Source organism: Pagrus major, chromosome 2 (genome assembly GCF_040436345.1).
Source record: "Pagrus major chromosome 2, Pma_NU_1.0".
Taxonomy (NCBI): domain Eukaryota; kingdom Metazoa; phylum Chordata; class Actinopteri; order Spariformes; family Sparidae; genus Pagrus; species Pagrus major.
Genome location: NC_133216.1, coordinates 4667361 through 4693050, shown reverse-complemented (window position 1 = coordinate 4693050; position 25690 = coordinate 4667361). Strand labels below are relative to the sequence as shown.

General features: G+C 40.7%; 3 protein-coding genes across 3 annotated transcripts; 2 read left to right on the top strand and 1 right to left on the bottom strand.

The window, feature by feature from the left end:
* The first annotated feature begins 4608 nt into the window (after positions 1-4608).
* Positions 4609-12107, top strand: ppp5c (protein phosphatase 5, catalytic subunit). Its single transcript, XM_073493676.1, has 13 exons — positions 4609-4705; positions 6272-6513; positions 7169-7316; positions 7519-7640; positions 7727-7792; positions 8029-8127; positions 8360-8465; positions 8641-8783; positions 9090-9177; positions 9717-9757; positions 9896-10074; positions 10169-10250; positions 10948-12107. The coding sequence occupies exons 1-13, from the start codon at positions 4609-4611 to the stop codon at positions 11008-11010; spliced, it is 1476 nt and encodes a 491-aa protein (XP_073349777.1). The 3' UTR covers positions 11011-12107.
* An 804-nt stretch (positions 12108-12911) lies between these two features.
* Positions 12912-16798, top strand: LOC141013691 (THAP domain-containing protein 5-like). Its single transcript, XM_073487514.1, has 5 exons — positions 12912-13082; positions 14800-14983; positions 15227-16035; positions 16241-16427; positions 16593-16798. Exons 1-5 carry the CDS (start codon positions 13009-13011, stop codon positions 16710-16712), a joined length of 1374 nt encoding a protein of 457 aa, XP_073343615.1. The 5' UTR covers positions 12912-13008; the 3' UTR covers positions 16713-16798.
* A 2282-nt stretch (positions 16799-19080) lies between these two features.
* gipr (gastric inhibitory polypeptide receptor) lies at positions 19081-25305 on the bottom strand. The gene is made up of 14 exons (XM_073485266.1): positions 25255-25305; positions 24678-24774; positions 24431-24538; positions 24195-24316; positions 23992-24098; positions 22939-23083; positions 22139-22298; positions 21873-21933; positions 21717-21786; positions 21076-21164; positions 20315-20453; positions 20141-20182; positions 19870-19971; positions 19081-19239 (listed from the first exon to the last, which is right to left on the bottom strand). The coding sequence occupies exons 1-14, from the start codon at positions 25303-25305 to the stop codon at positions 19081-19083; spliced, it is 1452 nt and encodes a 483-aa protein (XP_073341367.1).
* Positions 25306-25690: the final 385 nt, after the last annotated feature.

Genomic DNA, 25690 nt, shown 5'->3' with positions numbered 1-25690 from the left:
TTGTTCTCGTGCCCAGCACACATCAAACACTCATGTTGTTCAAAATGAGAAAAAAAAGACAGAAAGGAGGATACACAGAAAGCATATAAATGAGGGAATGATGGCAAAAGTAGATGGGAGAGGGTGTGTGTGTGTGTGTGGGGGGGGCGAATCAGGATGAACATGGAAAATCCTGAGTAATGACACAGTGTTATACAATGGAAAATGAAAAAGGAGTAGAGAATACAAAGTGGTTAATTATCATTCCGTCCACAGATATGGCCAAATAAGGCCAGACTCATGCCAAACAGAGTTAATACAGCAGAATCCTAATCTAATTTTCAAGGAATCTGGCCTGCTTTCACTTCCCGTAGCATTTGTTTTTATTTATTTCAATTATCTGTTTAGTCGGTCATTTTCTAAATTTGCTTTAACAGGCCCGTGGTGCCAGTCGATCGGGGGAGCCCGCTGAGTTCGAGCCATTAAAAGAAAAACAACCTCACATAGTCTGTTTCACATTTCCACAGTCAAGAATTCCATTCAGTCTGTGTGTGGGCTCACACTCAGGTATGGAGCTGTGGTTTCAGTGGCTAATGCAACTACTCTTATTGCATTAGTTTAAAAAAACCTGACTTGACTTGTATTAGTTTGCAACGTTCTGTACTGGGCTCTATAAAATGGTTAGGGGGGGGCTCATGGTATGGAACAGTCATATTCAATTTGTATTACAGCTTTGGGACCTGTCTGATGAACCAAATTAACAATCTGAACTGATCGTATCTGACAATTACACACCCAGACACACGCTTCAGCTTGTACGCACCCAGACACACGCTTCAGCCTGCACAATTTTCATATTTTCTGTTGTTGTTGTGTTCCAGAAAGAAAGAAAATGGACATTTCATTTGGTTGGAAAATAATTCTAAAAATGAGCCACATGCCAGTGCATACTCAAAGTCTGATCTACCAGCAAATATGAAATAAAACCAAACACTAGTTTTGGTTCAAACTGGACTGGATCAAAAAATGTTTTCTATGTGGAAAGAAGTATCTGTTCAAAATCAAATCAGACTCCTCCGCAACAGTCATCAACTTATGCATTTATACTAGCGAAACTTGTATTTAGTCATTATAATTAAACATAGAAAATGACTGAACTGTTATTTGTGGTTATTTATTGTACTCAAATAACTTTAAACTGGCAATACACAAGGTTTTTGCCTTAACTTATCATTATGAAGTAAATGCTGATTGCACAGTGTAATTGCTATAGAATAATGACACATCTGCATTTAGATTGGTACCCTTTAAAACTGGTTTCACTATGCTTTTCTGTTTGCCACTGGGTACAAACTCTCCGGGAAAACGAAGGCAGGCCGCCTGTAACCATTTTGATCTGCTTTCACATCTCATGTTTCATTCTAGACTAAATGAATAAACTCGTTTTTTTTCGCCCTGTGTTGTTTGTAGTTGCTACTCTGAAGAGAACATAAAGCAATCCAGTTGTTTTTGAGACAGTGGCGCCAACAATAATGCCACTTGAAAACACTCAAGTGGGTAATGTTGTCTGCTTCCACTTTAAGTTCAGCAAAAAGCATCAGCCATTGCCTTTTAACTAAGCCCTATTAATAGCTTCATAGTTTCCAAAAATGTGTGTTCAAATGCAAAAGTTAGAAATTAATTCTCTTTCTCTTCAAATCACAAATTGTTATTGTTAATTAACATTGTTATAAAATCATATCTGGTCACCAGGGCTTACACTGCAGCTGCTTTTATTGCAGGACAACCTTGCTTTAAATTTAAAACAGCCCTACATGAAATGTAAACAGACGCTCAACAAAATATAAACACAATTGCGTTATATACCCTCCTCCAGTCCCCACCCCTGACCACCCTGGTTTAAAGTCCCAGAAACAAAGGAGAAAACAGAGGAGGTTTTAATGTGGAAAGGTAAAGCCCGCAGCAGACTCTTTAGGCAGGTATGCATCATGTTTCTTTTTCCATTTCCATGAAATTTCCAACTCATTCCCCCCGTAGCACAAATAACTGTAGTGAACATGTGATGTGTCATTTCAGGATGTTGAGTTACACACTGGCTGATGGCTACACTGATCAACAGGAGCTCCCACTGAAACACGGAGGAGAGACTTGGTAATGCTCTTTTATAATATGAGCAACCCACGCGATTCATAGATGACTCAAAGAGACGATCAGCAAAAAACGCTGGCTTATAGAGGAACCAAATGGCTAAACCAAGCATAAGCAAGAAAGAGGGAAATAAGAAAAAGGAGGAAGGGTGGAGCGCAAGAGGATGGGTTTTTTTCCCCAATTTATCTTTAATTTTGCTTGAAGTCCTTTGCCCTGCCCACTAGAAAAACATATGGTTCAAATAAGTGCGACCCCCCACAGACCCCCTGAAGTCATGCTCTCATTAGTGAATTATTTGGGCAGAGTGGAGCTGAGAAGGGGCAACACGACTTTTTCAGCTTCTACAAAATACTGGCAAAGTCCGACACAACAGTTAAAGGAGTGGAGTCAAAGACACATTGGTCTTACATGCTACAGGATAATAAATAGTAAGAAGGTCTAGATCAGGCCTATGTAACATATACTCCACTCGCTCTGAGGCCTCATCATTCATTGGCTTGCGACCTTGGAATGTCACTCACATTCGCCCTGACCTTCATCTGTCTCTTTCTCTGGTTGCTCGTATATCTCCTCGCTCCTCCATTCGTGTTTGTTTTAACTTTCTCAGGACCCCTCCAAAGCCCACGCTCATGCATCGCGCACCCAAGAGAACAGCAATTTCCCTCCTCAGTCCTCGCAGCAAAGCCAGATTTTCTCTACCTCTCTTCCTCCCACACTGTCTCTCCCACTCTCTGTCTGCGTTTACTCTCATGTGGGGCTGAGGCTGTAACGTCAGCTCGGTCTCAGGCAATCCTTTTTTTCCCTCCCGCAAGCGCTACTAGTAAAACCATCACAGAGCTAGACGTGTTATGCCTCACAGAAAAAAGGACGACTCATAGATAATCTTGCTAAGAGAAAGTGAACTCACACTCTACAGTAAGTAAGTGTTCGACAGGGGTCACAGTGAGTCACCCGACTGTTTGGCCTCTTACTCTTCACTGCGGGATGTCGCTTATGAGTCAGGGCAGCAGACTGGACTGGGCTGTATCCTCTGTGTCACATGCTTCTCTTCAGCGTCTCTTACTCTGTTGAACTTCTAACCCTAACCATCTAAAACCCAAACACACCAAACCACAAACCTACGTCTCAAATTGTTGACTTTTCCTTTCTGGTGCACATGACAGATGTCCTTTTCTTGACTCCAGTGACGCAAAGTACTATTTGACAAGAGTTTCTGGCAAAGAAAAAGGTGTCTAAGCTTGGATGTGTTTCTGCTTAAGGTTGCGTGTTGTTTTTGCAAACCAGTTATTTGAGGCTGGGGTGCGTCAGATGCCATGTGTGAGTGAGTAAAAGTTGTGGAGATGTGCACCTGTGCCATGATTGTCCCCTCGCTGCCACATCTGTGGATGCCGGAGGCCGACATTGCTGCGTTCAGATGGCAGGAAACTTCCACTTCAACATGCTCAGGCCTTGAAGCAACTGGAAGAATACCAACAGGAAATGTGACCGAGGCTGTACTTTTGTGTCACAGGAGCAGGCATTTTAATTGATGGAAATTGTATTGCAGTTGAGCCAGAGAGGTAGGACTTGAGGACAGGCTTTCACTCTAAATTAAAGTAATTATTCCAGAGAAGGCAGGGAAAAACGGCTCCCCCATGAATCATTAACCTAATCTTAAACTAATGATTCGGTTGTAACATATTACTCACCATCAGAATATTTTTTTGGTTAACCTCATAATGAACACACCGGTATTTTCCTCTAGGCCCCTTTCCCAACCAGTTATGCTGCTCAGTTTCATGACAATGTCATGGTTATTTCAGTGAAGGTCTATATTGACCCCTGCTGGTTAATAAACTTAAAGAACGAAAATGTAAATATTATTCCTGCTTGATATTTTCTACCTTCTACCATCCTGACTTTATTGTCAATGCCTCTGTCTCACACCTAGCAATCCACACACACACACACTTTACTTTTATCAAAACTAATGGGACACTTAATTATTATTATTGGACAGTGTAACACAAAACTTAGCTATAGCCACAATCAGTACAGAAAGCCCTCTCAAAAACAAGCAGTTTCCTCAACACAGGCATGAAAACATCAACACATGCTACACTTGTGATTTACCCACATAGGGCTATAGTTAACCTGATTAATTAGCGTAATGTAGTTTCACAATTAAGCTTAATTGAGACAAACTCAATCAAATTCTTTATATTTTCCTTTCTTGTTTTTGTATGTGAGAGATCTTTGTACTACATTGTCATAGGTTGTATTTTAGTGAGAGAGGAGTGGGCCTGTCTTCACTTACATCTCAAATAATTAACTTACAATGTTACACTACGGGTTGTTTTCCAGTTTCTGTGTAAGGTTTTTCTTTTGAGGTAAACTTTGAAAGTTATCTTTAAAAAATATATATAAATATATATGTTTCCTATTTATTATGATTATTCAAAAAAAAAAAAAAAAGGCACTTTGCGACCTTTGCGACCGTCAATGGCGAACGGATCGGAATACGGCAGTGAGAAGAAGATGGCGGAGGGAGGTAATGATGCAGAGCTGCTGAAGGAGAAGGCGAATAAGTACTTCAAAGGTAATTTGACAGACCTGTCAAGTCGGTGGCTTTTACCAGCGGTTTACAACAGACAGAGATGTGACCACTAATTACAGCAGCGACATAGTTATGTTGCAACACGCTCCGGCTGGAACCGGTCGCTAACGTTAAGCTAAGCTAACATGCTAGCTGTAAACCCCCATTCATTGGATTACGCGGCGCTGAATTGAAACGGGTTAGCGGATTTAGCTAACGCTAGCTAGCAGCTAGTTTAACACCAGCGTGTTAACCCATGCTTGTCACGCGTGTCACGTTAAACGCACCCGCTAACTTTCTCAGATTTGGTCACGTCTTTGGGTTTTAAAACGCACGGCCCCTCCGATGTGACCACCCATTTTGTTTGTATTCAGCCGTGTTGTCAGATTAGCGTGTAGCTAGCTAGCTAGCTGTAGGTGAGGATCAGATGCAACTCAACTAGAATATTCTGCTAGCCAGCGGGCGCGTGTGTGCCAGCAGCAGGGCACAGCCTCGTTTTCACAGAGCTCACAGTGGAAACAGGTGCTGTAATGTTCAGCAGTATGTTGCTTTTGAGCCATTATTCCTGTCTAGTTGTGCATCCATTCCTTTCTAAGCGGTGGGATATAAATATTAACAGTGATGTTGCGCCTCCGCTTTAATCATTAAGGAAGCATCAATAATGAAAGTCAAGTTATCCGACTGTGGGCCGCTGTGTAGTCTTTGTGATGTTTATTTAGATACATTTCAAAATGTACTTCTAATGCGAAATATTACAGGATTTTACTTGTGCATATCAAGTGTTTCTTCTGAACATACTTCCTGATGAAGTTTGATTTCTGTAGGCCTGAACATTACCAGGGCTGACACCCTCATGAGTCATAGCAGATGTAATGTGAATGCTGTCTGTTGAAGGATGGGCATGATTGCCTTTTTTTATGTCTTATGCAGCATAAAATAAGGGACAAGGTTAGATATTTACCCATAATTACCAGGCAATTGCTGTCCCAATATAAAACTTCATGAGACTCTTCATATAATATCATAAATGACAAAAAACAGCAGCAAATCCTCACATCTCACAGCTGGAACCAGACAATGTTTAACATTTTTGCTTGAAAAGTGACTGAAATGATTAATTGATTATCAAAGTAGTTGGCAAGGTTTTCCTTTCTTATTGGTGAATAGTGATTCTGATTTTCTTGACTACTGGAAAAGGGAGGCATACAATTAGGTTTTCATAAATGTTTTATTTGTAACAAATCATTACAACAAAATTCAATCAAGTTATTGTTATAAAATTCAGTCAACAAGTACACTGAAGCATACCAAAGTGGGAAGAAACAAGCACTTGCAAATTAATACCAAACACTGACATATTTCTGAGATTGATACAGTGACATGAGCCCAAATGTCGTCACGATTGTTTCAGCACTCCTTGTATTTTGGCCTTAGTGTTCAGCTGTACTATCACCCAAGTAAGAAATAAAATATGCCTGTACTGCCTGCAGTGTTTGTGACATTTTTATAGGATCTTTGTAGAGCCACAAACTCTGTTTGCCAGTGAAGATGTGACATTTTGTTTTTCAGACAAAGACTATGAAAATGCAATCAAGTACTACTCAGAGGCCCTGGACCTCAATCCATCCAATGCCATCTACTACAGCAACCGCAGCCTGGCATACCTACGCACAGAGTGCTATGGCTATGCCCTGGCTGACGCGACGAAGGCCCTGGATATAGACAAAAACTACATTAAGGGATATTACCGCCGTGCCACCTCCAACATGGCACTGGGCAAGTTCAAGGCTGCGCTTAAGGACTACGAGACGGTAATAAATGCTGCGTCGTTGACTGTTAGCAGCTGCACACTTTAACTGCCATGATGTCTAAACCTAGAATGAATGAATAATGTGCACAGTACAACTACATGTTTTTCCCTGATTTTTCTCAAAACAAAGGACACCACAATTCCATCTGTGATCACCACGAGTTGGGCTCCTCATATTGCTTTAACAGCTTGGAATAGGGATCATCCTTTAATCCAGCCATGATGCCAATTAGACTCTGTGTGAAGGCACTCATACCACAGCTAATATGGTGTCTATTGTTCATGGTGTTCTCATAATTAGAAATATAAATATACCAGGGCTGTGGTAACAAAGACCTACAAACTAGACGAAGCACCATGACAACAGAACATGAGAGCTAATCCTCATGAACTGATGAGAGGTTAGAGCTAAATTTATAGGTTTTTATAGGTCTCTGAAATGTATCGGGCATAAGAGTGTGAATGTTTTAAATTTACAGTACCACAACGAACAAAATATGTATTATCCATTTTAAACTGTTTGCATATTTAAGAAATTAAAACCTTGATATACTTTAATTAGCATTTACATCCGGTTCAGTTTCTCTGTCAGCCTCAATGCCAGTTGATGATTAACCAGTGTGTTTAATTCCTATCATTTCCCTTTCTGATAACAGGTAGTGAGGGTTCGACCGAATGACAAGGATGCAAGGATGAAGTATCAGGAATGTAACAAGATTGTGAAACAGAAGGCTTTTGAGAGAGCCATCGCCAGCGATGAGATAAAAAAATCTGTTGTTGACTCTCTGGACATTGAAAACATGAGTAAGTTCCCTGTGTTATTGGATGAATATATGAAAAAATATATCTGTAATCACATTTGTCCTGATTGAGCAAAACATGTTGTATGTAAAACAGGAACTAATGATAACAACATCCACTGGTGTGAACATTGTGTAAATCATTGGATTCTTAACTGTACTTGGTGATTTTTTAAATCTGAAATTAAGATTATGTTTAATTGCAGCGATTGAGGATGACTATGTAGGCCCCAAACTTGAAGATGGGACTATCACATTGGCGTTCATGAAGGAGATGATGGATTGGTTCAAAGACCAGAAGAAGCTGCACAGAAAGTGTGCTTATCAGGTAAAGATGTTTATTCATATTAAATACACTCACTGAAGGAAACATATCTGTATTTGTAATTTAATGTTTTTTTGTACTCCTTTCAGATCTTGGTGCAAGTTAAAGATGTTCTATCAAAACTACCAAGTCTTGTTGAAATCTCATTAAAAGAGGTGAGGACTTTGCAGATACTCACTTGTAAAGAGACATAAAACTGTGTTTACTTTATATATAGTGAGTGCAACAGTATAATTACATTCTTCAGTTACCGACTCTATGATCAGCCCATAATAACACTACAGAGGTTAGTCACCGCATGAGCGTAAATAAACCATGCAGGTCTAAGATGTTATTCTTCATGGCTGTTTGTCATCTTTTTTGTGACTCTTTTTTCTCTTCTTTTCCACAGACAGAAAAAATAACTATTTGTGGTGACACCCATGGGCAGTACTACGATCTCCTCAACATCTTCAAGTTGAACGGCTTACCCTCAGAGACCAACCCTTATGTATCCTTTCTTTTTGCAGCAGCCACCTATCGGCTATTAAATTTGTGTCCAGGTTTAATAATTAACCAGTGGGCCTACCTGTAAAGGGCTGGGTGAAGAATACACAATATTTTTAGTGTATATCACACTATATATATATATATATATGTCTCAGAATCTGTGTCTGTGTCCAAACCGCCAACAGCCTCAAATCCAAAACTTGTTTGTCATAATTCTTAACCACTGAATTCAGCTGTTCAATGGTGACTTTGTGGATCGCGGCTCTTTCTCTCTCGAGGTCATTCTTACTCTCTTCGGCTTCAAGCTACTCTACCCTGACAACTTCCACTTGCTTAGGGGTGAGAGCAGTCACACTGTGCCTGTGCACGATGAATGTGTAATATCTGCTGAAACACGCCATATTAACGTCTCACACTTTATACATGGGTTGTCATCAAGCTTAAAGCACAACGCAGAAATTCATTTATTAGCCCTTTTCATATTGTGACATCTAACCAAGCTTTTTACCTACAGGTAACCATGAGACAGACAACATGAACCAGATGTATGGATTTGAAGGGGAGGTCAAAGCCAAGTACACAGCCCAGATGTTCCAGCTCTTCAGCGAGGTCTTCCAGTGGCTGCCTCTTGCACAGTGTATCAACAGCAAAGTTCTGGTAAGCAGTGGCACTCACAGGGCCACCCCACTAGTTTTGTTGTTGTTCACGTGTGCTGTTTCTATTTGATAACTAAATTCTACAGACAGTTGTGCTCATGGTGGATTATTTGATTATCTTTAAATACAGTGACTGTTACTGAAAACTGTGTGTGTGGGCTTTTTGTATAATGGACGAACAGCCATAATTTACCCCAATCTTCTCTGAAGATTCGTTCTGTTATTAATGATTTTTGCAACCCTTAATAACGCAGTGGTTTGATATGTTGTACTGTGCACACAGTCCTAATAAGATTCTCCATCTCAGGTCATGCATGGTGGACTGTTCAGTGAAGATGGTGTGACATTGGACGACCTCAGGAAGATTGACAGGAACAGACAGCCTCCAGACTCAGGTAGGGTCATATTCCAGATGTAACATCAGTGTAAATTGGGCTCTAAAAGTGTTTTCGCACCTGTAGTTTCGCTGATATGGTTTGGACGAACAGGAAAAAATGCATTTTAGTTCTGGTCCGGTTCCTGTTCGCACTGAATTTTTACTAATGAGGAGTAACAGAGTGCAGCTTTGGCACACCTTAGGGTCGACATCGACATTATCTTGGGGAGAAGACAACCTGATGAAGGTCTAAGTACCGAAACGTTGTTGTCAATAAACTTAATCGCAAGTGAAGTGGCCAGTGTGCAGGAGTCTTTTCCTGAGGAGTAAACATCAACTCTTGTGGTAAGTTGTGATTGCAGATAGGATTGTCTTCCTGCATCATCAGTGCTCTAATGGGGAAATCAAATTCTGTTGAATGACAGAAGTTTATGCAGCACTTCAATGCTTCTCGTGTGTATATTTATGTTCTTTGGTGTTGCAAAGACCGCGCAAAAGAAATAACTGATTTTAAAGGAAAATTCGTCAATTTCAACGCCTTCCTCTGCTCTTTCACAGGTCCCATGTGTGACCTCCTCTGGTCAGATCCACAGCCTCAGGTCAGTTCCCACACAGAACATCATTAGGTCTATAATGTCAGAGTATGCAGTAGTTTGTTAGAGTAACATTCAGTGTACTTCTACTTTGGATTAATAATTAATTGTCCACTTCTCTCTCTCTCTCTCTGTGTCTTGTAGAATGGCCGGTCCATCAGCAAGCGAGGAGTGAGCTGTCAGTTCGGGCCAGATGTGACAGAGCGCTTCCTGGAACAGAATAAGCTGGACTTCATCGTGCGTAGTCATGAGGTCAAAGCTGAGGGGTACGAGGTCACTCATTCAGGGAAGTGCATCACCGTGTTCTCAGCACCCAACTACTGGTACGTTATTATGCTGGCTAACTTAATTAAGAGTGTGGAATCATCTGTTACTGTTCATTTTAACTGTTGTGTGTTGTATCCTGCCTTCCCTCAGTGATCAGATGGGAAACAAAGGAGCTTATATCCACCTCAGGGGATCAGACCTCAAGCCAGAATTTCACCAGTTCACTGCTGTGGTCAGTATCCTGTACTCTCAATTGTTATATTTATTGTAATTGTCACCTTGTGTCAACTTGCCATCATCATCATGCCCATTGGCTTTGGTAATTACTCACCCAGAGGCTTCATGGCACAGATTTTTTTTCTTATGTAAACTGGTCCTGTTCAGCCCATTTGTCTAAATTGCTGTGCCTTCTTGCTGGTTGATTAGAACTGGAGCCCACTCACCCAGCTCCATTTCTATTGCACCTGAAAACCTCCTCCTCCCATTGGTTCAAAACTCCTGTGCTACAAGTGTAAATGCCAACACCCTGGTGCTCCAAGCTCCCAGTTTCTGGTCTGAGCAGACTCACCTAGCAGCACAGATATCGTCAGCTACAGTTAGCGGCAGTCAGCGGTTACTTTAGCAACAAGTAAAGCTTTCTGTATAAGTCATAGACTTATCATAGTGGGGGACAGAGGACATGAAAGGAAAAAAAAACAATTTCTCAATAAAATATCAGTTTCACTGACACTGGTAGTGTGGGACACAGTGCTCTAAAGTGTCTTGCACTTCTCATCGTTCCTTCTCACCTAAGTTGCATTAAAATGATATTTAAGTGGTTAATTTAAGGTAAAATGGTAACATAATGTTTGGAAGCCCAGCTAGAAAGCTCCTAGAAAGCTTGTTGTATCTTGATCTAATTTTTTTTTGCCTCTGATTCTCTTTTACAGCCTCATCCAAACGTCAAACCCATGGCGTATGCCAACACGCTAATGCAGTTGGGGATGATGTAGAGGCCACGCTAACCTGTCTGTGACACTGACGACCTCCCATCTGACCTGAACCATCCCAGCCACCACACTCCCTCCAGTGCTCGGACATGCTCTTGTTCATGCTTAGCCTAAGGGATCCCTCTCCCCAACAAACTTCCACTAGTTGTATGCAGAAAGCACGTGGTGTAATTGAGATGGGAAGAGATCACTTACACCAGCCCAGTTCAGAACTGGGTCTGTTCTTTCATGTTATCAGTTAAAACTGGAAAATCCCCCATTCCGTTGTCCATTTACCTAATCGTGTGTTCCATCACTGGGTAAAGAAACCAACCCTGAGAATTTCAGATGAGTCTCCTTGGAGCTGTTTGGTTTTTAAATATCTGATAAACTCGGCAGATGGATCAAATAGCTGGTATGTACCAAAGATCTGTAATGAAAATGATTGTTCAGTTTTTACAAGGAGCATCCTCTGATTCTGAAACCTAGCACTGTTGGCCTCTGTACACAGCTTAGAGCATTGTAAACTGGGTTAAGAGCAGCATGTTTATCAGTGTTTCTCAAACCAACCTGCAGTATATCAGTTAATTTTTTATTTTACAGGAATACAAAATGATGATTGATTGATGTATTATCCCAGCCCCCAAAAAATAGATTGATTGTCCCTGGGTACACTCTTAAAGGTGCTGTTTGCCATTAGTGGTGTATTTAGTTGGTTCGGTCATGTAGCTGGTAACATTTATTTTGCACTGCTTCCTGTTGAGGAAGATACTGCTGCTCTCCATGTTTTCATCCCCGACCGTCATTGTGCCACTCACCTGGCAGCTCCTGCACAGTCTCCTCTCCAGACTAGCTTTGGTGTAAAGGCAAACACTGATGGCACTCTAGTCTCCAATACATGTTCGATTGCTGGTGACTTATTATCCCCATATGTGGATTTCTTCAGTACACAAACGTCCAAAATGCAATCCTGTCTTGAAACGCACAGCTGCATTGTCCAGTGGCCCTCAACTTTTTAGATAAAGAAATACACTGATGTGTATGTATATATACTGTATCATTTAAAGATTCCGTGTAATGTTTGGAGAAAATTATTGAATAAAAAAAATACAGTCCGGTGATTTTAGAAACAAGCTGGTATCTTTGTCAATTTAGCAGTCATAAAAAAAGTCATATTAGAGTAAAAGTAAAGATATTGTGTGTGACATATTACTTTGGTTAAAGTGAGAATTACTCATATGAACAGAACTTCAGTAAAAGTCTTAAAGCTTTTTTAATATCGAGACACTTGAGTATAAAGTAATTTTCTGGCTATAAATGCACTTTATACATACATGTCTATATTTTATACTATGGGTCGGCCAGATTATCTCATCAGGTATTCTGCAGTTTTATGATTATCAGAATCATTAGGTTTTCTTTATCTGATTGGCCATAAATTAAATTAATTTTAAAAAGTGCAACTCTGGCTCTGATGCAGCATGTAATCTGCAGAGTAACTAGTAACTACAGTAAATGTCATGTAAGTAGTAAAAGGTACAATATTTACCTTCAAAATGTAGTGCAGTGGAGGTATAAAGCAGCAAAAAAAAAATGGAAATACTTAAGTACAGTATAAATACCTAGAAGTTGTACTTAAGTACAGTACTTGAAAAATAAAGTAATTTTATTTAGTTACATTCCGTTGCTGCAATTAGAGAGTCCACTTGTTTTGGGGAAAGGGGGTTTGCAGTTTAAACTACCTGATGTCAACATGTTGATTTAATAAAAATCCTTTTGTTTTATTATTTGATCATAAATAATTTACTGCGGGTTTCATAATCGATCCGTTTCACGAATGAAAGGCTGCGTCACGCCGCTTCCTGGTCGTGTGGCAGTCGCATTTATTTGACGTCACGAGCCTCAACAGCTGATCCGTCAGTCGTCAACTATGCGCCACGAGTTGACAACACAGCACGAGTTTCACCTTGTTGTGAACCCAGTTGGACACGAAGCCATCGGCAGCAACGACACCGAACTGAGATGCCAAAGTACTGTTCGGTCCCGAACTGCAGGAATGACTCCGGGAGCGGCAGCGACAGGAAAAGCTTCTACAAGTAAGCCGGTTGTGTTTTCACAGACTTTGAGCTAGCTTACTTCAGTGCTCAGGTAGTTCAGGTAGAAGCGTCATCTAACTTTATCCAGCGTCTTCCTGTTTGATGAGTCACACTTAAACAACGTCGATTTTTATAACAGGTTTGTTGACTGAAATACATCATTGTTATGAAATATCATTCATATATTTTTCGGCGTTTTTTTATCACCTGCTAAGTTTGTGTCCTCTTGGTCTGCCCGGTGGGACAGTCCGAGTCCTGATTGAATCATGATTTGAGACTGTCAGCCAGTCTGGAGGTTTACTGCCAAGCAAATTCACCTTATAAATACTTGTATGTAAGGGTGTGGGAGCTTACATAAACACATACATCTAAGTACATATGATGTCGTCCGTACTTATTTTACTATTATTACAATAGTTACATGCTTTATAGTAGAAAAAAGTACTTAAGTTACTAATAATACAGATAATAAAGTGAAAACAAAAAAGAAATGACAGAAGTAACACAGGCTAGTATGGTGGTGTTCATTCTTATACATACTCATATATATTCAGATATACAGTATGCCATCTGCACTCGGCAAAGTGTTTTAACTCTTGATTTCCAATTCTATAAATGAACCTTTACATCTCTATAATGCGGTTTACAGATGATTTCCAGTTATTTTATGAAGGTAGAGTAGATTTTTACCAGTTCGTTCTTATTTGTCTCATAGCTACAAAGTGGTATTCTGTATAGCTTACTGTCTATTTCTGATATAAGCTTGGGTGTTGATATACATAAAATAATGCGCTTTGGTTCAAGTGTTTGTTAAACTTGTTTTTTATTTACAGAAGTTATAACTGGTTGCCAGAACTTTTTTAGTTTCGGGGGAAAAAATATTCAAAAAATTCAACCTGAGATATGCATACAGGAAAAACCTGATTGATGAGAGTAGAAAGATTACAGTCGGGGGCTCTGTTATGCTGTCAGGAGCATTTTGCTGGCATGGTTTCGGTCAACTGGGAAGGGTCACTACTGATCAATCAAAGTGGGTTTAAGTGATCGCCTTTATCTTATGGTGAAACACCGCGATCCTGATGGGACTGGTCTCTTACATGATAATGCTCCCATTCATGGGGCATGAGGAGGGGTCACTGAATGGTTTGAAGGGTGTGAAATCAGTGTGGATCATATGCTGTGGCCTTCGCAGTCACTAGATCTCTACATAACTGAACGCTTACGGGAGGTTTTAGACACGCGACGATTTTACAGGGAGTTTTGGCTTTCATACCCAAATCCTGGAAGTCCTACAGTGAAATTAGATATTACTTACAGTGAATGGGAGAAAATCAAGCTTTTTAGTAACTGTTTTCTAATATTCTGTCCACCTTGCACCAAATATTAGAGACGTCTCTCAATATAAACTTAATCACTTCCAGCACCACCACTAACTCAACCTCATAAACTACCAGTGTTGTTGTCTTACACTATACAGAGTGTAATGGCACAAGCCAAAATGTGATGAGTCCACAGAGTCAGTCAGTTACCTGATCCCAGCATCAGTGCTGATGCTCTGATTTCCAGCTGAGGCAGGAAGTTATAATGCTAATAAATATTGACTTTACTGTCATATCATTGGAACAAGCACAGTGTAAATTCTGTTTTTCTTTGCATTTCTGTTCTTTAATATTTCTGTGGTCAGTGTCTCACATCACTGGTCTTAATTGTATTCTAGGTTCCCTCTGCAGGACACGGCCCGGCTGCATCAGTGGCTGAGGAACATTGGACGTGAGAACTGGACTCCCTCTCGACACCAGTATATCTGCCACGAACATTTTTCACCTTCGTGTTTCAAGGTGCGATGGGGTATCCGTTACCTGGAGAATGATGCTGTGCCCACAGTCTTCCTGGAGGCCGAGGTAAAACAAGAAGAGACCTACCATAGTCTCTGAAATGTTAGGGCTACTGAATTACGAAGATAGATATATAGATAGACACTGTACTGATTGAATTGATCAGCTGCAGTACGTAAAGACCATGCTGTGGCCAATTCTGATGAGTTTTCTGAAGTTAGTAGGACAGTTTTGTTTGCAACACTACACCTGCTCTGTAAAACAATATCATGTTGCTTTTGACAAACACACACTCCTGCTTCTTTCTAGAAACGGAAAGCTACTGATCACTGTGAGAAGAAGGCAAAACGGCTTCGAGCTGACAGCAATGAAAGCATAACGGTGTCGGATGACAGGACGGAGGCTGTTGACGCTGCAGAGATGGAGAGTATGTTGCACACAGTACACCTGTATGAGATCACTGTGGACCCAGCGCAGCAGGGAGATGCCAGCCTGCTGGAGTCAATTGATGTTGGAGAATCTGACCGTTCTCTCCAAACAGACATGAACCCGCTGGCATCGGTGGACGCATTCAAAACAGTGGCAAATTTCCCTTTGACTTTATTCCAGACAGTAACTGATCTAAGTAACAGTGGAGAGAACACAGAGGTGGTGCTGATGTCTGAATGCCCTGCTGGTGAAGGGCAAGATGAGCTGGTGAATGGAATCATTTTAACTCAGGGCCACGGGCTGGTCCTGAATGAATCCACACTCGGCTGTACAGACGAGGCTGTGGCCTCTCTCTGTGTTGAAGATTTGACTTGTACCACCGAGGAGCTCTCAGACGTCCACGAAGGCCATGAAACTCAAGTCATTGCATACTTCGAGACAATACCAAGCGTGTTCCCCAGTGAAACCGCCAATCACATCACCTTCACTCCGGATACCGTGCTGTCATCCGCTCTGAGCTCCAAACCCATCACATCCACTCTGCCCATAGTGTCCAAACATGTACCACCTTCCCCCACGTCCCTGGTCCTCACTGTGGAAAGACTGGACACAGACGAGGGAGAGGGAGACGATGGCCAGTCAGAGGATGACGGTGTAGAACCACTGGATCACCAGCTGGAGGAGCACTGGTGAGCAATTTCAAGGACATGTCTGTACTTTCACTCAGGGAAATATTTATAAAGAATTGGTTGCTGCAATGATTGATAGATTACTCTAGTCAGTCTTGAATTCAATTTCAATAAAGATGTATCAGTCAATAACTAAATATCAAAAATGGATAATTTAAATGATCTTTCAAGCTTTTACAATCGCTTTCCTTTTTTATATGAACAGCTACCATAGGAACAGTTTGAGTAAGGAGCAGCTGGAGGCCATTGTGTCTGAGCTGCAGAAGAAGGTCAAAGTGCTGCAGCAGCGACACCGCCGACACCTGGAGAAACTTCTGGGACTGGAGAACACAGTCAGCCAGCTGAGACAAAGTAACCTGCTGAATGAAGAGCGACTGCAGCTGCTTGAGAGGGTGAAGAGCTTTAAGTATTTACATGAAATAATACCAGATTATTAATTTTCTGTGCAATATACGCAACAATTAGCTCAGCCAGAGATGACAAGGTGTAGGCATCTGAGTCATATTGTGAAAATGTGAAACGGTACATTCCCTTTTTTGTGTTCTCCTCTTTCTCAGGCTTACATACAGACCAGTGCAGCAGTGTCGGATGCTGGTGAGACTGTGGCTATCATCTATGAAGAGGATGATGCTGCATACTTGTACACACCACTGAACAACGCAGATGAGAAGCTGTGAGGCCGGACTGACTGCAGACGTCCCGACTGCGTTTCTGTCTGCTACCCACTGTGCCAAAAGTGATATGGCTAATTCATTTGGCAACTAAATGCTACCTTATTTTTCTGTTAACAAAATGGCATCTATGTATGAAATGTGGTAATGTTTGCATAGATCTGTGGTGAACTTTGCACAAATATGGATGATTAATTAGGGACAATGTTGAATGTGTTTTTTATGGTTTCACTCGTTACCTCTTTTTTCCTTCCTTTCAACCACTTTTGTTTGACTTTTAAAGCGTTTTTGTTGGTGATAATGTTCATATCCAATTAAAAATAACTTCCATTTTGGTGTATTCTTCATTTCTTTCCTTACTGCACACAACAGCTATTAAAAGACTACTAAACCTTTCATTTTCTTCATTTTTTTCTCTTTGGCAGTAGCAGCATAGAAAATGAGTCTACACAGTATTCATACCCTGGTTAGGTCAGCTTAGGATACGTAGTTACAGTAAAGATATCACCAGTTGCAGGGTTGGTTCATGCAAGTTAAAACTCCTGTTTCCAAGTAACATTGACAGCATGTTGCTTTATAGTGATTTAATTAACTTTTTGCTGAAACTTTGTGTCAAATAATTAAGTGTTGAGTGCAGTCAGGGTGTTGGCACAACATGTTTTCTCCAGTTTTCTTCCTTATTGGTGAAATATGAATATGAAACAACACCATTTCAGTTGTACAGTGGTAGTTAGTTTTTTCTTCAAAGTATATTTTTATTCAGGACATCTTATTAAAGGAATACTTTGCAGGATTTGTTGACTGCAGTTTGTAAACACACCATTTAAAAGGTGAAAGGTGGCTGATTGTTGAGTAGCTGTCTGTGTATGAAAGAGACTCAACCATCAAATGTCTTTCTCCAGAATCACCAATGCTACGAAACATCCTCAACAACAAACAAAAAATGATAGAGGCAGAGAGCAGGGTCTATGCAGGTGCAGACACCATCACACACTGCTAGTGGGTCAGAAGTGATGACTGAGTGGGATTACTCTCATACGAGTCTATACATTGTTTTTTAGGAAAATCCTGCATAGTTTATCTGAAACAGGGAAGCAGTCCAACAGTTTTCCAAGAAGAAAAGCGATACTTAACAAATCTCTTTTTACTTCAGTCAGTGTTCAAGATTTGAGGCAGGTTTTGTGTTTTACTCTACAAAGTTTACTGGACAAGATGACTCATTAAACATGCTTCTTGGCTTGATTTCATACAGTGGCTGCTTTCCCATTGTGGCCTGCTCCCACTCTATGTCTCCACTAGATGGCGATAGAGGCTGCTGTTTCACCTGAATTCCAGGTTGTATTCCAAGTATTCATGTTATATTATGATTCGTGACTGGACTCATTTTTAAGAGTAATAAAAAATGTTTTAATGCTGAAAAGAAAGACAAACTACACAACAGGAAATGAATATGTAAAGTGTACTGTGGGGAGTGGAATGACGGCTGAATACCTTTCAGGACGGTTGATAATAACCAACAGTAGATTATCTTAGATGACTGAATAGAGATTTGGCATTTCTCAGAAAGAGAATAATAGTGATTTTATCCACTTTATGGTAAAATTGTTCAATTTAGTTGTTGGGCACATTTCCATCTATAAACAGAAAATAATTACAGAGGTAGTAAAAAAAATGAACTAATTTAATTTCCCCCCTTTTGACAGACTGTTAGAGTCACCAAGGAACCCAAGAAGAAGAAGGGTCATCACGTCACTGAATCTTGCTTTGGTGCCAGACTGTGTTGAGGTCAATGGGAGATGCATGGAGCAACACACTAAAAGCAGTGTATGTTGGGTTTTAGTGTTTCTCCATGCATAGACTCATGACTTGAATACAACCGGCACCGCGGTCTAGCCCCAGAGCAAGATTCAGTGACGTGATGACCCTTCCTTCTTTTTTAGGTTCCTTGAGCTACACCAGGAAATGCTTCGTATTCACCCTGTTGCTTGAGGACTCTTCAAGAGGGTGGCTAAAATGTTGGATACCTAAATACGGATCCTTAAGCTCAAGGACTGTGCCCACACACCTTTCTCTATAATCTCATCAATTTCTGGCACTAAAGAAAATTTGAATCCATGAATCTATTTCTTTTAACACTTATGCTGTATCTGCTTTATCTTGGTAAACAAAACAAGTGTCTTTAGATCCTAATGAAATAGTTTTCTGAATCATAAATCCTCTTAGTCAGTCAGTCATTGAGTGATTTCCATTTAAACATTTATCACTGATATTTCCTTATTTTACTTTAAAGGCTGTTTTGAATTGTCAGCAGTAGCTGATCACAACACGTCTCATCCTCCATCCTTTACATGAGCAGAAATACAGCAGCAGGTCCTCAGATGTTTGGCTCCCAGCTGGTCCTGGTGGGTGAAGGGGTGAGGAAGTTGGCGCTTAGGGTTAGAGGGAGGAGAAGAGGAGTGGGGTGGGATGGAGAGGCAGCTGGTCTCTCGGCATTGGGCGGGTGGCACTGGCTGTATGGTGGCACACTATCAACCTGCATAATGACATAACATTATTTCAGTTTTCTGTAAAAAAGAATCAAGTGTAAAAAACATGAGTAAACTTGGCTGTATGTATTTTGAGACTTTTTCACTTGAATCGCATATTCTTTGTATACCTTTTTAAAGTGGTTGAACTCTTTGTAGCAATCACCATCGGTACCAGTAGTATCTGTTGTAATTTGTGGTTATATTTACTGTACATGTGAAAGTCCCTTTCCTTTCAGCTTCATTAGATAGATTAAATAATTGCGACAAAATCAAATATGTGGCTGTGGCTCATGAGGAGCCATCTTTTCTATCAGTTTCAAATGATGAAAAACAACCTCCTCAAAATTTGTTAAATGACTGAAGTAACATCTAAAGTCTACCAGAAAAAATACGAGATATTCAGGAATTGCTTGCACAGTGTGAAGCCGAGCTTAAGTGTTTCCACTGCTCATCCTTTAAAATGCACGTTTGTAATACAAGCATAGTTTCCATATTTACTAGTCTGCCTGTTTTACTGGCCTTCACACAAATATATTTGATCTAGAGATTGTCTCTCAGATACACAAAGCCTGTAAATAGAAACGCAGCAGGGAAAAAAACTTTTTGTGTAAATATAAAGCATGTATTTACTCGACAGACTCAACCTTCGGCGTGTGGCTGCCAGTGTTTCTCAGGTCATCCAGGTCAGTCATCCCCAGTTTCCACCTCTGCCATTTCTTCTTTATCTCTGCCTGCACCTGAGTTACAGAGAGAAAGAAGAGTGGAAAAGGGTTATAATGCTGAGTACATTTATCATCAGGGGATAAATGAGAAATGACACAAACGTAGGAAGTGACTGCATACTATTAGAAATGAAAACACTGCATTTCCTTACTACACACACACACACACACACACACCACGTACCTCGGTGTTGACAAAACAGTAGAGGATGGCTACAAGTAAACCCTGTGAAGAGGGGAAATGACTCTTAATGTCAAACCAAATGTATAAATACCATGAAATCGCTGCTTCTATCCAGAGAAACTCTTCAGAGTGCAGATATCTTTATACAAATGATATATAAAGTCCTGACATTACCTGGAAAGAGTTGAAGAAGAGTTGGAAAAAGAGAATGATGTAGCGGAGGACGCCCTCCATGTGCTCCTCTGCCAACACTGCAAAGACCACTTCATGGATCCCCAGCAGAGGGATCAGGGTCAATGTGGATTTGGCCAGTCTGGAGTGAAAGCACAAAACAGAAGAAGTTCTTTTTGCTAATTTGTCCATTTAATTTTCACGGACAGGCATTAACCAGGAGCAGCCTTAAATCCAAACTGGATTAGCATGGCCCCCGTCCTGGATCTCCCTTCTCTCCTCCCTGGGGCGATCCAGCTATTCAGGGTGGATATTAAACTACAGAAATACAGTGATGGAGTGTTGCCTTTAGATCTGTTCAATGTTTGCTCTAATACACTTCAGCAGGGTAGATGCTCCACTTTGTTTTTTTCCAGTTGAAGGACAGTGTCATACAGAAACCCAGCTGCCCATGAACTCTGATCAGGGATAAACAGAAAAGTAAGTATCCTTTCTCCGGCAGAACATTGCAGGCGATAAGACAGTAGCACTGCTGGATGGAAATTGTTCCAGTAAATCCCTCCATTTGTGCTAGATAGCCATCAGGATGTGTGTGTGTTTGTGTGTGTGTGTGTGTGAACAAGGTTATGTCGGGACATTATAAGAGAGGCCTCTGTATTTGTAGTGGGAAATGTATTTTTAGTATTTTTTCTTCAGTGTTTTCAGGGGGAGTGAATATAACTTGGGCAGTGTTGGGGCACTACAGCCGTGCCCACGTGTCTTACCTGATTTTGTAGTCTGTGTATCTCATCTGATGGGATTTCAGTTTGGACACCAGAATATGAATGATGCGTATAAAGATGAAGAAGTTCACCTGAAGAGATAAAAACACATCATAGTGTTACAGATAAGATTATATGCCAGTTCATAACACAAATTTAACACAGTTTTTAAATAATCTAATGCTTTGTTGAAGGAAGCTTCTATGAGTCAGCCATGAAACCAGATATAACCACAGAAATGTCCTGCCTCATTATATGTACATGCTGATGTGCATGTGTCCTGTTGGAGTATGTATTTATGTGTGATAATCTGAATAAGACAGTGCTGCATGTCATGGATGTACAGGCATGGTATCTGCACTATATGACAGCTAGCAACCCCCAACACTTCCTGAAGAAGAACTGTGAGGCGGCAGAGAGAGGAAGTCAACACGATGCAGATGAGAAACATCACAGAGAAACACAATTTACAGACCATATGTACAACAGCCAACCTGAAGCTCACAGGGCTGTGATGTTTCTCTTCTCTGCTGTCTGCATTTATTTTATATTTAACGGAGAGAGTAATAGGCTCTGAAACATCCTGAAATTGCCAGTTACCCTGAGTCTATTTGAGTGTGTGAATGCCCCTGGGTGTACATTACCAGAATGACGAGCAGAATGGGAGTGCGAATTATCCACCAGTGTACCATGTTCACATTAATTTCCCAACATCTACAAAGAATGAACACATTAAAAGGCAAAATTGAGTTTAATTAAAATCTGTGGAAATGGCGCACACAAAATTTATTAAAACTTACCTTGTGTTTTCAAACAGGTAACGTACAATAATCCAAGGAACCACAAATAACACTGGAGTGCCTGACGAAAACAAACACATTTAAGTATAGAAAGTTCACAAGACAATTTAATTTATAACAATGTGACAGATAATTAATAGCAAAACCCTTTTTTATTCAATTTCCTTTCAATTTCAGCTGTATTGTGTGTGACTATTTGTGTGTGTGTGTGTGTGTGTGTGTGTGTGTGTGTGTGTGTGTGTGTGTGTGTGTGTGTGTGTGTGTACCCCAGCCTATGATTAGGTATCCAGAGAAGTAGCGGCTGTCAGAGAAGACCACCATCACCAACAGGTTGTGCAGGTACAAACCTTCCACCAGCAGCCAGTAGTAGTTGGCTCCTACACAGTAATGCATCAGCACCTGAGCCACGTGGCAGCCTGTCACTGCCTAATGTGTGAGTGTGAAGGAAGAGATAAAAAGTTCTCGAGACATTACAAGACATCAACAGAAACAGCTCCTAAGTCTTGTGGGTCAAATCCAGTCAAGGCCGCAGCCTCTATGAGCAGATACCAAGTCAAGATTTAAATCTCTTTAACTGTTGTCTTTTTTTAAATGTTTCTCGGATTTACCAGGTCAAAACTTGAAAAACATGATTAGTATTCCTTTTGAATTTCAAGTCAAGCCTCTAGAGAGTCAAGTCCCACAGCAATCAAGTCCAACTTTTTGTGATACAAGTCTGACTACGAGTCCAGAGTTATGATATCGACTACTTAGGGAAGCCCTCAGATGGGAAAGAAATTCTGATGATCCATTTGTTAAGTCTGATCTAAATTATTTTCTCTGCTGTGTTAATGACCAAGAACATTTGGCAGGTGATAAGAAGGATTCATTGTTGTAATACTCATTTTGACCACAAGAGGCAGAAGCACACCACTTTCAGGACTTTTGGAGATACTTGATATAAAAACTTGTTGACTTGTGTATCAGCAATAACTTTCGTTTCCCAAGTTTAGACCTGGTTGAAAATTGTCTTTTGATGCAATTAAGGGTTGGAAAATACAATCAGCCATGTTTTCTGTGCCCCAACCTGATCACTGAGTACATCTGAGACGTCCCTGAGCTCAGGAATGTCTCCACTCAGCAGAGCATCTCTGGTCAGGATGGAAACAGCTCGCAGAATGAACGATGCAAACAAGTTGGTGTGGATGTAGTTTCTGGTGCAGCGCAGCCTCCTGTAGACATCACACACGCACACAGTGATGTTCAACGGTGTTCTAGATTCAGTCGGACTGCTAAATATGTAACACACTGAGTGAAATTTTCAACATTTTAAGAAAAGCATACACTGTGTTTCTTGGGGCCAAACCTGGTCAGAGATTTGCTAAATTCAAGTTTTAATCTGAGGTGTGTTTATTTTTTTTATTTTTTTTAACCATTTCTCATTGTTAGTGCATGCTGCTGTTATGCTTTTACGTTGACACTAAACAATTCAGAGAAGCATGAAGTGTTGGCTGTGTTTTTTTCTGTCAGAATGCAGAATAGGAACAGAAACAGCACCAGAGGTCTGAATTAACTAACTAACTATCTTTATATGGGAGAAAAAACTGTATTAAAGTGTGTAGAATTTAAGGGGCTTTAATGGGATCTATTCACAGAGAGGGAATATAATATTCAGAATGATGTCTTCATTAGTGTAATAATTACCTGAAATAATCACCTGAAACAAAAAATGATGTTGTTTCCAAATAAGAATAAGACTTTTATATCTACAGAGGGAGCAGGTCCTCTTCCACAGAGTCCGCCATGTTGCACCGCCATGTTTTTACAGTAGCCCAGAACGGACAAACCAAACATTGGCTCAAGAGAGGGCCTTGTGCATTTTTAGCAGCCACCATAGGGGATGGGGAGACCAGGGTTATTTCGCTGGTTGCAGCCACGAAGCTAAATGCCACTAAATCATGCATGATAAGATGTTCTACAGAAATATACTGGTTGTGGCAATAATAGCCGTGGTTTACAACAATAATTAACTTTAGCTATTTAACATTTCTAAAGAAAGTTACAAAATGCTTCACTGTGAGTTAACAGAGTGCAAATGAATCCTAAAGCAGAAAACAGATTGAGGAGAAGATGCACCTACCTGAAGAACAGCAGAATAATCAGAGCCAGAGACAGACTAGCCAGACTGATGCAGTAACCTACTGTGTACATGACTCTGAAGTAGGCTAAGATCATCATCTGCCTCTCCTGTGAGAAATGCAACAAGAAGGCAAGAGTGGGTTAATACCGTGGGCAAGAATGGAAAGTTAATTTATGTGTATGTTTATGTTTGTGTGTGTGTACCTGAGCTTCCTGTTGGCTGTTGTCAAAGTTACACTGAGAATGGTCCCTCCAGGTGCTGCTGGAGGTGCTGGCGGTCCACTGACCATCAGGTCCACACTCCCGCAACACAAAGCCATTACGCACTGCACAAACACACCCTTGATTATAGTACATACCTATAGTGAGAATAACACTGTGTGTGTGTGTGTGTGTGTGCGTGTGCATGCGTGTGTGTGTATGTGAGACGGCATTCCCACCTTGATTGTACCAGGGCAGGTACCAGGGGCAGGGCACCTTGACTGTAGAGTTTGGTTTTCCATCTGACCAGCAGGCGTACATGTCAAACATACGACTACAAAACACTCCTGAGGAGAGGAGAGGAGAGGAGAGGAGAGGAGAGGAGAGAAGAGGAGAGGAGAGGGGAGGAGAAGGTACCATAGGTATGGGTGGCTGAACATTTTTGGTATCATTCATTAATAAAATGCACATGTTTGTATTTGTTACCTTTGGGTTTGAGTTCTGTGCTTATCTGGAGCAGACATTCAGTCCTGTAGCGGTTCCATTTCTCCATCGTGTCCTTCACAGTCCTACCTGACACACACTACACAAACTTTCAGTCAAAGGTTAAATACATGATGTTTTAAACTTTAATAAAGCAGCAAACTATTTGCTATGTAAAGATAGAGCGGAGTGATGGCATGAACAGAGAATGACATCGAACTCCCTCTAAAACCATTAAATCAGAGCTTCTCTGTTCTTTGTTTTGGTAGTCTCGACGGCTGCAGCACGTGTATGTGAGTGCACTAACACCTGTCCTCCCTGTGACTGTGTTCGACATGACGATCTGGTAAGAAACATTCTCATATTACATTAACTGTACACTAAAATCTGTTTCTGAAATCATTTTGGGTGAGAAGTAGGCTATGTAGTAACAGAATATTGATTCATATTTGATCAGCACTGTCATTTCAGTTTGATCTGACATACAGTATGTTTCAAGGACTATGTACTAGATTGCATTACAATTAAACAGCTCTACCCAATAAACTGGCATGTCAGCAGGATGTCTGTAGACACATACCAGAGTCCTGTAGGCGAGGAAGATGATGAGGAATATGTGAGAGGCCTTCATCATCCCAGAGCTTTAACCACAGGGATACTGAGAGGTCAGAGGTCACTTATCAGTCCTCTTCCACTCTGCAACACACTGCCTGGAAATACAGAAAAGATTACTTGACAAACAAGAATGAATTCAGGGCCTGACTATGAAGCCTTAGGGTGGGCTCACCAAAGAGCCACTTGGGCTGACCAGAAGGAACAAATGCCACCCAAATGGTCTTCTGATGTAACAATAGGACATTTTTGAATATATATATTTAAATATGGTATTTTGTAAACAAAATCCCACGTGTTGTAGAGTACACACAGAACAGCTGCAGTCTGTGCCAGTACTGTTTTAGTAATGGTAATTTGATTTGAACAAATGTAAATGCTGAATATGAAAAATGTGTTTTACA

Bases quoted from the DNA above. Each gene is read 5' to 3' on its own strand.
- ppp5c (XM_073493676.1), top strand. From the start codon at position 4,609: ATGGCGAACGGATCGGAATACGGCAGTGAGAAGAAGATGGCGGAGGGA. The intron at 7,641-7,726 runs GTAAAGATGTTT...TACTCCTTTCAG, and splicing joins ACAGAAAGTGTGCTTATCAG to ATCTTGGTGCAAGTTAAAGA. The intron at 8,784-9,089 runs GTAAGCAGTGGC...TCTCCATCTCAG, and splicing joins GTATCAACAGCAAAGTTCTG to GTCATGCATGGTGGACTGTT.
- LOC141013691 (XM_073487514.1), top strand. From the start codon at position 13,009: ATGCCAAAGTACTGTTCGGTCCCGAACTGCAGGAATGACTCCGGGAGC. The intron at 14,984-15,226 runs GTAAAACAAGAA...GCTTCTTTCTAG, and splicing joins CAGTCTTCCTGGAGGCCGAG to AAACGGAAAGCTACTGATCA. The intron at 16,428-16,592 runs GTGAAGAGCTTT...CCTCTTTCTCAG, and splicing joins GACTGCAGCTGCTTGAGAGG to GCTTACATACAGACCAGTGC.
- gipr (XM_073485266.1), bottom strand. From the start codon at position 25,305: ATGAAGGCCTCTCACATATTCCTCATCATCTTCCTCGCCTACAGGACT. The intron at 24,539-24,677 runs GTAACAAATACA...TCCTCTCCTCAG, and splicing joins CACAGAACTCAAACCCAAAG to GAGTGTTTTGTAGTCGTATG. The intron at 20,454-21,075 runs GTAAGACACGTG...CTTTCACTCCAG, and splicing joins TACACAGACTACAAAATCAG to ACTGGCCAAATCCACATTGA.